At 36.7% G+C, this 12,608-nt stretch overlaps 1 protein-coding gene across 4 annotated transcripts in view; it reads left to right on the top strand.

Moving 5' to 3' along the window:
* Nucleotides 1-11,971, top strand: part of pex5lb (peroxisomal biogenesis factor 5-like b) — a 40,583-nt gene extending 28,612 nt beyond the window's left edge. For all 4 annotated transcript variants that reach the window (XM_016440257.1, XM_016440258.1, XM_016440256.1 and 1 more), the window contains 7 exons: nt 2,645-2,764; nt 4,613-4,756; nt 6,871-6,941; nt 7,187-7,405; nt 8,474-8,639; nt 9,700-9,857; nt 10,003-11,971. In XM_016440257.1, the coding sequence (XP_016295743.1) occupies nt 2,645-2,764; nt 4,613-4,756; nt 6,871-6,941; nt 7,187-7,405; nt 8,474-8,639; nt 9,700-9,857; nt 10,003-10,192 (1,068 nt within the window). In that variant the 3' untranslated portion in view covers nt 10,193-11,971. The remainder of the gene's footprint in view (nt 1-2,644; nt 2,765-4,612; nt 4,757-6,870; nt 6,942-7,186; nt 7,406-8,473; nt 8,640-9,699; nt 9,858-10,002) is intronic.
* Nucleotides 11,972-12,608: the final 637 nt, after the last annotated feature.

The following is a 12,608-nucleotide window of genomic DNA, read 5'->3' as shown; positions in this document are numbered from 1 at the left end:
TTTGCGTTTGTAATTTGTTATTTTGTTTTCAGAATTGTGATTTGTTTTGCACTTCTCGGCCACCGTAGACAGGAGATGGAAGATGAGGCAGATGAGATGGCGAGGGCCACACAGACACAGGGAGATCATGCTGGAATAAACGAAAGAACTGGAAGTCTGCAGCGTAGTACACACATATGAGGCCAGACCGTGAGTGTGAGAGAAGATTAAATAGTGTCCTTGATGAGTGACAGGTGCATATGATTAGTCTGTGGCAGAGTGATGGCGGTGAAGGGTGAACAGGGTGAATCCGGGACAGTTAACCTGTATATTGCATTTTATTTCACATAACATTAGAATTTAACCTTTTTACTAAAGTTTTTAAAAAACATATATCACACCAATATGAATACAAATTCTTGGGACTTGTCACATTTGTTTTAAAGGGGTCCTATTATGCTTTTTCACTTTTTCAACTTTAGTTTGTCTGTAATGTTGCTGTTTGAGCATAAAAAAGATCTGCATTATACAGGAACTATTGGAGCCGTTCATGCCAGACTGGGGAGAGAGGTGTTGCAATAATGTAAAATATGTGAAAAATAATGTGTTTTTCGAACAACCTAGTATGAGAGCCTGTTCTAGTACACCCCCAAAACAAAATAAAGACTTTGTAAAAGAGCATAATAGGACCCCTTTAAATAAGATTTTCCAAAGGATTTTTCTTTACTTTATCAGGGACTCAAATACTTCCTGATTAATTGCTACAAAAGCTGATATCTGGTGCATATTATAACCTAAAGCAAAAATAAACACATTTAATAATAAAACAGTTGTTGAAACTATAAAGCTAGTGTGCAGGTTTTCTGTGCTAGTTGGTGATTATTTGAGTACAGATGAATGACTCTGGAGAACCCTTGCGGTGTTGCATCTGCATGGCACCTCTTCGTCATGGTGACAGATCTGCTTGAGGGAACCACAGGCAATCTAGGAAAAGATTGATCTTCCATATTCCATTGGGCTGATAACGGAGACATTTATTTATTTGATTTATACCAGTGTATCAATCATGCAAATGGAAAAGATTAGTTTGTATGTGACTGTTTGTTGTGTGTGATTGTGTGCGGTGTGCAGGATTTTCTGTGATTAATTGGCCCATCCAGTGGGTTCCTTCATCACAGATACAGCACTCTCCCCTCACTTCTCTTTAATGCAAACACTCAGTGAATCGGTTCTAGGTGGACTGTTGAAGCCTAAGAAATTGTTTGTGTGTTGTAAGATTAATTTGAGCTGCCAAGAAAAATAAAAACACAAAGATATTCCAGTCAGTAGTGCTTTAAGAACTGGGTTATTCAAGCAGTACTCTTAAGGGAGCCAAAGTAAGCAAATAAAGAATACTATGTGGAACACACACTAGCAAACCATGCACAAATGCAGATAGATGAATAAAAAGCCTTTTAGATCAGTGTCATGTGCATGAATGAAGTTCATAGGGTTATTTGCTGTGTTTGCCTGAAATAAATGTCCTCATTCATGAAAGTGATGTGGATTTTTCCCTTTGTCATGATCAGTAGCCCTTGAGAAAACATAAATGGGCAAAGACTGTGATTACTGAGTGTGATCTGTGATTACATGCACAAGATTATTCGGTTACACTTTATTTTAAGGTGTCCTTGTTACAGTGTAATTATACATTTAAATACTGAGTAATATTAACTAACTACATGCACTTACTATATGGTTAGGTTTAAGATTAGGTTTAGGGTTACTTGCATGCAATTATGCATAATTAATTGTTATTATTAGTAAGTACATGTAACATGTGTAACAATGTTACCTTAAAATAAAGTGTTACTGAATATTCCGATATTAATGATCTCTCTCTCTCTTCCTCTCTCTGTCTATATATAAATGTGTGTGTGTGTGTGTGTGTGTGTGTGTGTGTGTGTGTGTGTGTGTGTGTGTGTGTGTGTGTGTGTGTGTGTGTGTGTGTGTGTGTGTGTGTGTGTGTGTGTGTGTGTGTGTGTGTGTGTGTGTGTGTGTGTGTGTGTGTGTGAGTGTGTGTGTGTGCGTGTATAACAATTTTAAGACAAATCTATACACATGCACACCCGCACAGTCTGAGAGAGTCATTTAAGATAATACTTTCCTTTAGGGTTCTGCCGTACATGATGGACTATAACCAGAATCTGCCTGGAATGATCATATTTGATCTGACACATAAAACTGTGTATAAAAATACTCATGCATACATTGTGTGGTGCTTCTGCTGACCTCTCACATTGATAAGAACTAGATACTGTATGAAAGCTGAGAGGTCTGTCTGTAGTCTTGCAGATTATATTCTGGTTAATCCTTAAAGATGAATATGTTGCCCTTTTGACCTTGCTGCTTCAAATCACTTTGCAGCATTTATAGCTGAAAATCAATATGTCCTCATAAAACTGGAGCACGATTGTGAGTCTGGCTTGTCCTATGTGGAACAATTAAAATCGAGAACACATAGCAATTCAAATGGAATAGTTTTCCCTGCTGGAATAAGTTATTGTTAAACCATCATTAAATAGATGCCAAATAACATCTCTCTGTAATGCTCTACAGGGTCACGTTTTATATGTTATTCTAATATTGGCTATGTCCTAAAGGGCTGTTAAACTGTCTCCCACAGTCAGACACTGAGTTCTGGGATAAAATGCAGGCAGAGTGGGAGGAGCTGGCACGGAGGAACTGGTTGGAGGACGCTGACAGTGAAGGCCTGGTTCCACTCAACTTCTCACCCACTGAGAAGGTATTCTCAACCAATCAGAATGCTCAGCATCAATGGTTCTCCACCACGGGCTGGGCCCCCCGATAGCCAATTCCAAGAGGATCTCAGGATGACTTAAAGTATTTCAAATAATGAATGATTCATGTTTTAAAAATAATCAAATTTTAAACATCCCCTGTGGTGGTAAATCAAGTTTTTTTATGTTTACATGTCTATATGCCATTTCTTAATATGCTTAAAGACCAACCATGTGCAAATTCTTCATTCAACACCATTGCCGAGTATTTTCTTCTTAAAACTAAGGTGTACGAAAGATGGTGTCAAAAACGCAAAACCACCCCTGTTTCCTACATCACAAAGATTTAACCAATCCTGTCAACGTGCGAGGCAGGGCTTTTGATATCTGGTCAAAGGTTTTTATAATAAATAGAGCTTTTTAGATGGATGCTGAGGCTTTTTAGGTTGGGTAGAATCTGCAATCTCTGACCTAATTCGTTTGCTTGCTTCCATGGCTGCAATATACTGTGTCTTCCGCCAACTGGCAGCCCAGGGTACCAAAATACGATTGAATAAATTGGCGGAATCTAACAGACCACAACAAAAACGGACATTCCGACATGGAACGCACATTTCAAAGTAGAATAACTGGTTGTAGGATTGTTTTTCAGAGAAACGAGTAAGTGAACTTAGCATGTTTCCTAAATATCTGCAAACATATGCTATATTTTTGATTTAGTGTAGTCAAAAAATTACATACAACACCTTTAACCAACAGAAACCACTATATTCATTGTTAACCGATCAAAGGCGCTGTTCCACACCACCGCATGAATGTATTTTAATAATCACTGCCTTCTGTATTGCATTTTCTATGATGGCAGAACTGATACAGTGGTAGATTATCACTTCAAAGGTTATAGACTCCAGATGCTGGATAATGCAGTCTTTCATCTAAAATTCTCTCTTATGTTTCATCATTGTGTGCTTCCAAACAGATAGAGAATGTTCAGATACAGCCAAAAACTACTGTTCTACCTATGCTACAGCTCTTTTAGTGATACAGCCTCCAGTTGCTAGGGCATTTCTATGCAGTTGTTATGGTGTTTCGGGTGGTTGATGGACAGCGATTCTGCTATTTAGTCACTAGGGTGTTCTGGGTGGTTGCTAGAAGTTTGTAAGATTATTCCTAAATGGAGTTGTTTGTAAGATTATTCCTAAGTGCAGTTGTTGAAAAACTCTTACGACCTTATTCTTAACATCCTTTTTTTTTTTTTTTTTTTTTATATATAAGAGAATGGCAGGGTTTAGTTGTGTTTTTCTAATTGTGTGGTGGTTTTTGCCAAAAACACACTCAAGGCTGTCTTTTTGTGTTGCTTGAAGATTACTGTAATAATCATGATATTTGTTCACACTATTTTCATTTCAGCTGGCTTGATGGGAGTTGAACACCCAGTGTTAATTTTTTTTTTAATGTGATGTTTAGTATTTTAAATAGTTATTTTTAAAGAGCTTGTGGCAAGATGAAGCGATCTGTTGTTGCATTCATTTGAGTCTTATATTATTTGAGTTTATTGTGTTTATTGTTGTCCTGGATGGTGTGAATGTTGGGCATATGGCTTTGGAGTGGATCATTTGAAGTGTGAGTTCCTGTGCCCTTTTCTTCTCCCCACGCCTCTGATTAGTCCGACTGTGCATTCCACTGCAATATTAAAGACCTCAGCATGATCTAATTATCAACACACCACCATCTACCTCTCCAGATTTATGAAATGCTTACAATAAGTCCTGCTCTCAAGTATTCTACTGAAATAATTATATTTACTCTTGATTGGTTTCTTTAAGCTTGTTTTTTGGTCCTGTTGCTTGCAGGGTTACTACTTTCATACCAGTAACCCTTTCAAAGACTACACCAATGCCTTTGAACAGGGGCTGCAGAAATGCAGGGATGGGGATCTGAATAGTGCTGTACTACTACTGGAGGTGGCCATCTTACAAGACCCTCAAGACTCAGAGGTAAAAGACTCCAAAAGAAGTACAGCCGATTTATTGAGCATTTATGTGTGTGTGTGTGTTACCTTCCTTAGTTACACATTAACTGTTTTCCAAAAATTTAGCAAGTGGCCTACATAGCATTTTAGCGTGTGAAGTCTTGAAGGCTCTTCAGTAAAGTACTACTTTACATCAAAGTCAAAATCAAAGGCAGCTTGGCATCTTTTGCTATTAAGGCAATCCCAGAATGCATTACACAGAGAAAAAATGTGAAAAAACAAAAAACAAAACGATGGTTGACTATTCATCTTTTGCAATTAAGGCAATCCCTGCATTACATGCATTACACAGAGCAAAAGGGGAAAAATTATTTATTTATTTATTTTTTACGGTTTTCACAGAAATATTAAGCAGCATGTAGAATCATATAGAATGATTTCTTTAGGATCATTTGACTGAATACTGGAGGAATGGCTGCTGAAAATTCAGCTTATCCATCATATTAATAAATTACATTTTAAAATATATATTAAAAAAAAAAAGTCATTTTAAGTAAGTAAGAATTGTCCATACGCTGTTGAATTATTAGAAAGTAATGCACACCCAAGGCGGTAATGTGGCCACAATGCAGAGCACCACAACAAAAGAATCATGTAAAGCCCAGTAAACCATGAGATTATTATTTGTGACATTAGAACAAAATTAGTGCAGTCAAATGATTAATCGCGATTAATCACATACAAAATTAAAGTTTTTGTTTGCATAATATATGTGTGTTTTCTGTGTATACTTATTATGTATATGTAAATACACACATACAGTATATATTTTGAAAATATTTATATGTATTTACGTCTATTTATATTCATATAGTTTATATTATAAATAAATATATTTAATATATAAACATAACATTTCTTTCTGAAATATATACATGCATGTGTGTGTATTTATATATACATAATAAATATACACAGTACACACACATATATTATGGAAACAAACACTTTTATTTGAATGAATCGTTTGACAGCACTAAACAAAATATATGGATATAATAATATATGTATAAAACTAGAAGCTTCTCTGCATGTTTGTTTCTGTCCCTAGTGAGAAAAAAATACAAACATGTATTTCATGTATTTTATCCTATTGTTTAATATATTTATTTGCTTGGTCAGTATCTTTGTGGGTTTTGGTTCAAGGACCTTTGAAATATCTGAAATCATTTGGCGAAGTGATATTAAACTGTAATGTAGTCAAGACCTGCCTGAACCTCCTTTAGCCATGCGTTTCCCTGAACATTCATTAGCAAATCAGAATCAAGCGTTTAACTGCCCTGTAGTATAAACTGTAACAATGTTACACAATATAATTGTTATTACTGTATTTTTATTAAATAATTGCAGCTAGTGAGCAAGAGAGTTCTTTCAAAAACATAACCGATTCCAAACATTTGAATAGTAATATATATAGAAGATTGGGGTGACCAACTGTTGTAAAAGTTTAAGAATTTTATATTTAGAGCATTCCAGATCCGTCACTTTTGAGGTTCCATCTGTGAATGCTGCTGTAATCAGTAGACATCAAGGCAGCCCTAGAATCATGCAACAGAATCATGTCCTATTTTCAACTCCATTTACCCAGAATGTTTTATCACCTCACAAACAAAAAACAGATTAGTAACTGACTTAATATTTTCAGTGCCCAAAGCAAGCATATGTGATTGCCAGCGCAAATCCATTTTCTTCTTCACCATCCCCTGCTATATCTCATTATTGCCCAGTCAGCACCATCAAATATTTAATAAAATTTCCCATGCTTTATGAGCCAAGGCGATGCCAGACAGATGGCGTAAACCTCTGGGATGGCTTATGAATATGATCCTGTTTAACTTGAATCAAAACCATATTAAATTCCACTGCCATCGCCCCCAGAGTGACATACCATTAAATGCACTGGCCAAGCACATAAAGAGAGGGAACAACAATATGTTTTAGAAAACCAGCAGCCCCACTAATTGAACACTATATATATCAGCCTATATACTGTATATGTTCAAGTCTTTTTATTTCTGTTTTGCTCTAATCATTTTGTGATTTGTTTCAACCAAGAGTGCATTTTTTCCCTCTACAAAGGCTTGGCAGGTTTTGGGTACCACACAAGCAGAGAATGAGAATGAGCAGGCAGCCATTGTTTGTCTTCAGAGGTGAGTAGACAATAATGGGGGTTTTGTGATTTATGCAGAGCTAAAAGTCTTATATTTGCAAACATGTTACATGAAGAGAGCTTTTGCATAATTAGTGGTAACAAATCGAATTGCAAAATCAGTTATTGTTTTCTGAACACTTTTTTGCTTTTTTTGGACAAACAGATACTGTAGTCCCACCCACCCCAAACTCAGCAACTCACTTTATTTTGCCATGTTCTGTCTGTCTGTCTTTGTTCAAATAGATGTTTGGAACTGCACCCAAACAATCTGAAGGCCCTGATGGCCCTGGCAGTGAGCCTAACCAACACAGGACAGCAGCCGGAAGCCTGTGAGGCTCTCCACCGCTGGATCAGATACAACCCCAGATACAGACATCTACTCCAGGACCGCAGCCCTCTAGACGGTTCCCCATTGCCTCGCCGCAGAGGGTCCTCCATATCCCCCATCTCCACTCTCGGATGGTATGATTCACATTCACTCACGTGAATTATTGTCCACATACTGCATATATAAAGCATATGTATGTGGTTTGCTTTTTGAGTTTTAATAAAGGTGGGAGTAGTGTGACATAGTGGATAAAACTACTAACTGAAAGATTGTAAGTTAAAATTAGGAGAAGGTGATATGACCAAAGTCTTATATAACAATTCATTTATTTTTTTGCTAGAAATAAGGCTGTTATGATACCAGATTTTTAGATGGTTAAATTTCACAGTTCTTGTTACCAGTTTCAATAACAGTTTTAATACTGCAGCAAATATATTAGACTAACTAAACAATCAGTAGTAAAATAAGAACAAAGATACAAATGACAAGCATTATAACAAATACATACAACAGAACACAGATGTAAATGTAATAAACAGCGCTTTACATTTTAGTAGTATTCAAGCGCGATATACTACAGAAATTTAATAATCAATAAAACACTACATAGTTGTCATTGTATGAATTCATTTTTTATCCTTATTGAAGCTATGAAAATTATTCAGTCAAGAGCAATGTGTGATTTTCTCTTCTTTTGTTGTTTGATTAACAGTAATGGCACAGACAGCAGCAGGTATAGTATATTAGGCTGCTGTCACTTCAAGACTTAATGCATGGATATAATATATTGATAAACATTTCTACCATGTGTTTAAGTTCACTTAACAATATAACCTAACCAACTGTGTTTGTGTGAATACTTGCCATTTTGACATGATAATGTGTTCATTTGCCCGTTTAGGAAACCCACTTGTCAGACAGTGTGCAATTGCCAAATTGAGTTCTCTTTTAAGCAAGTCGCACTCTTCATTTTCTCATTCTTGTTTCTGTTGCTCTGACATGTTGATAACTTTAAGCAGTCATGCCTGCACAGATACCGTGATAGAAACTATATAGCAAAATCAATATTGATTGACAATTTATATTATCGCCACAATATATATCCTCATATCACCCAGCCTAGTTTTCACTTTTGTTCAGTGTTTTGCTAATGGTGTTGTGTGTGTGTGTGTGTGTGTGTGTGTGTGTGTGTGTGTATGCAGCTCTCAGCTGGTGGAGGTGTTGGAGCTCTATCAGGAAGCAGTGCAGCAGAACGCTGAAGGAGTGGACCCTGATCTCCAGACAGGCCTTGGTGTGCTCTTCAACCTCAGCTCAGAGTTTGACAAAGCTGTCGATGCCTTTAATGCTGCACTTTCTGTCCGACCTGAGGTGAGCCAGAAGGTCCTATTTATCACTATTTTAAAAGCTACAGATCTATTAGTTTCACGGGGCTGTCGAAAAGCACTGTGGGCATTGTAAGCTTGTTAAAAAATGATCACAGCTAGCTGTTATGCACATTGATTTAGTAGTTCATGCATACAAACCATTGATTTGGGGGCAGGGTTGTTATAAATTTAAACAGAAATATTTTCAATATCAAAACAGTAATCCTAACCCTAACAGTTAGTATCTTGTGTGGCCATCAGCTGCTTTACGTACTACAGTGCATCTCATCCTCATGGACTGCACCAGATTTGCCAGTTATTGCTGTGAGCTGTTACCACATTTTTATTTGAAGGCAAGTTTATTTGCAAGTTTTTGAACACGTCTGGGGGACACATGCTTACACATGGTTTGATGCTGCAAGGACGATCAGCTGTCCTTCCAGTCTCCCCGTAGTACTGTTTTAGGCTTTCCAATAAAGGTCTGTAAATCTTATTTGGATTTTACAAAATTATTTTTAAAATACAGTATCCTGAGAAAGGGGCTTCAGCAGTATAAATGCACAGGATAATGATAAACTAAACTAGACACAGGTGAGGAACATAATTAGTAACCAAAGAAAAAAAATTAGAACATACTTAGAAACCATGACAACCAAGGAAACAGGAACTAAACACAGGAGGATTTTCCTCTTTGCTTCAGCTTTTAATTAGCAAATTACATTTTTGAAGCATTTTGGGTTTCATTTTTAATCTTGTTATATTATGGTATTTTTCTTGTTTTATGTGAAGTAATGCTTTTCTGTTGTGAAATACTTTGAGCTGCATTGTATGAATACTTTGTATGAAAGGTTAAATAAAGTTTAAATATAATATAATATAATTATTTATGCCCAGTCTTTATAATGCAGAATAAAACAATACTGTAGAATTCTGAAAATGTTAGCTTTCTTATGTTTTAATTCCATTTTTTAAACATTTGTTTTTCTCTGAAACTTTCCATAGACTCAGATGAAAAACCCCTGTCCTTGATTGTCCTTTACTCTGGCAACTCTGTGTTTTTGTAGGACTATCTGCTGTGGAATCGGCTCGGGGCCACGCTGGCAAATGGGGACCGCAGTGAGGAGGCAGTGGAGGCCTACACCAGAGCTCTAGAGCTCCAGCCAGGCTTCATCCGTTCGAGATACAACCTCGGCATCAGCTGCATCAACCTAGGGGCACATCGGTAATGAACCGAACCACTGAGCATGGGTTGATGGGAAAGAACTGTTTGTCTCCTTAGTGTGGATATAAATAGGCTAAAGCAGAAGGCTGAAAAAAACTTTCAATTTCGATGTTAGCATGTTTGACCTCTCTCTTTTCTCTTGCAGGGAGGCAGTGAACAACTTCCTGACAGCTCTGCACCAGCAAAGAAAGAGCAGGAGTCATCAGGTGATGTCCAGCAACATCTGGGCAGCTCTGCGGATTGCCCTCTCCCTCATGAACCAACCAGAGCTTTTCCAGGCAGCCAGTGTGGGAGATCTGGACCTCCTAATGAGGGCCTTCAACATGGACATGTGATTAAACTTGGACTTGTGATATCTATCATTCACGTACAGTAGGCACAAAGTTAGGCTCAAATGACTATGGGATGTCAATTGATATGCAAAGTATGCACAGCTAATTTTGTTTGTTGTGTATATTTGGGCAGCCTTTGCCTTCTTCAGAGGCCACTGAAGAGGGTGTTTATATTGCATAGAGCACAAACAGAATAGGTAAATGATGGGTTTTGAAAGTAGATGAATAAATGTCAAAGAGAGTGAGAGCAAAAGCACTTTTTTTCTTGATGTTAGTTATATTTTACTGTAATATTTTTAAGGTTATCTAAAAACTTTGTATACTTGAGAAAAATGAACCAAACCTCATTGGGGAATATAGGAGGAATTTTGTTTAGTTTGTGGATTAGAACTGAATATTAATCCTTTCAAAAACCTAGCTATTTATTATGGCCAGTTCTGAAGAACCTTTGTTCAACTTTTGTGTTTTTAATGTTCAGCTTTCAATGGTAATCTATGTGTCTCACCACAAGGTGGCACTGTTGTTTAGCTGATAAAAATGTAGCCATATATAAAGTCAGTTAATCCTCTATTAAACACAGTGAGGCCAAATGCAGTGTGAGGGAATAATGCTAGCTGAATTTCACTTTAGGAAAACAACACCCTTTCAAGGTGATCTGTGCCCAGGTGTGCGAGCAGGGCGTGTTCCCTGGGCCATCTGTCTTCCAGCAAGCCCCTTTTAATGCCGCGTGCTCCAGGGCATTCTGGATCAGGGCTCGGTGGGGAGCAACTTCAAAAACTCTGCATGAAAGGTCACAGCAAAAGCACTAGTGTTGAAAGTGAGTGAGTTTATGTAAGACTGTTAGCCCAAATGTTTAAAAGGACTAAATACATTCACAAATCTATAAACAACATTTGGTCATATATTTCAGTTGTTTGGCCTGGTAAGTTTGAAGTGCATTTCATGTGTCTCAAATCGCTTCAGCCTATAGAGATATGTCTGTTTATAGCAAAGAAGCCATGTGCTAGAACAGTTATGATTTCAGCTCCTTTATATACTAATAGGCTGGATATTTTCTTTGAAGACATAACTATGCAAACCAGCATTGCTGTTTTGTTTGTTTGTTTTGTTTTGGCTAAAATTACCAAAAATCTTTTGTCTTTATAATTTTGCCACTATGCATTATTAGTAAAGTTGGTGTAACAGGAGTTAGCTGAGATAATTGAAGGGCATTGAATGAGACACAGTGTTTAAAGACATAAATAGCATTAATAATCTTAAAAATGTGGGGCAAAGACAGATAAAGTTGCTTCATTAGATTGCACCTTCAATTTAAATATTACAAATGATTTGGGAAATCTGATGATTGCATGTATGATACACAAAACAGATTTCCCTCTCTTTATGATCCCATATTTTAACTTTAAAGTGAATGTAACTACTATTAATATACATTTTTTGACAGACCAAAAATCCAACACAAACATACTATATATGACAATATTTCAAATCATATGCCATGTATGAGCACAGTATGCGGGCATTGATGACACTTGTCCTGTAGTAAATCACACTAGTTTTGCTATGACCAGAGCTGTTACGAAACTATGAATATAATTACTGACTAAAATTGTAGAATAGCTGAAGGAGATGTATTTATTTATTTATTTGTAAAATAGATTATTTAATGGAATGAACAGTCATAAAATGTATGCATGTCTCTTTCAATCTCTCCTACATTAACATGTAATATAATCAAGATGCATTTATAACCAATTTATTAAAGCTGTATTTTAGAAGATCTGAAATATGATTATGTCTCTTTGTTTCATTTCAAAATTAAGGGCAGATGGTGATCCCTGACCTTTAAATGATTTAGAAATGGTGTTACCGGAGCACCCCCAACAGGCACATACTGAACACTGCTTTCCTTCTGTCTGAAGCAATGCAGTGGTACAAATGTAACCTTTAACCCATTATATTATATTATACACAAATTAAGACATAACCTTGGATGGCCTTAAATACTCTAAGCATTATATTTGATATGGGTTATCCGAGATTTTTTTTTCCCACAAGTTGAAATTTTAGACACCTTACATCAACAAGTCTCTGAAAATAAAGCTGTGTGGTTGAAAGGGAGAATGGCTCAAATTAGCTTATGGATTTCTTTAGGATTTTAGGGAACAGCGAGGATGTGAGGTGGATGACTTAGCAGGTTCATGTTTCATGACCTGTCATATCACCCTCAGATATATAGTGACTCAAAATACTTCCTTTGTAACTGGAATCCCTTTAGTGCTGTCAGTACCTTTGGATGGATACAGTATGTGTGTGGAAATTCTCAGCCCTTAATTTGACTTTTGACTATCAAGGCTGATTTGCTTTTGTGATATTTGAGCCATTTTCAATGAGCAGTTTTCTAACTAATATCAAATGC

Source organism: Sinocyclocheilus anshuiensis, unplaced genomic scaffold (genome assembly GCF_001515605.1).
Source record: "Sinocyclocheilus anshuiensis isolate Anshui unplaced genomic scaffold, SAMN03320099.WGS_v1.1 scaffold327, whole genome shotgun sequence".
Taxonomy (NCBI): Eukaryota; Metazoa; Chordata; class Actinopteri; order Cypriniformes; family Cyprinidae; genus Sinocyclocheilus; species Sinocyclocheilus anshuiensis.
This window is presented reverse-complemented; position numbering and strand designations above follow the sequence as displayed.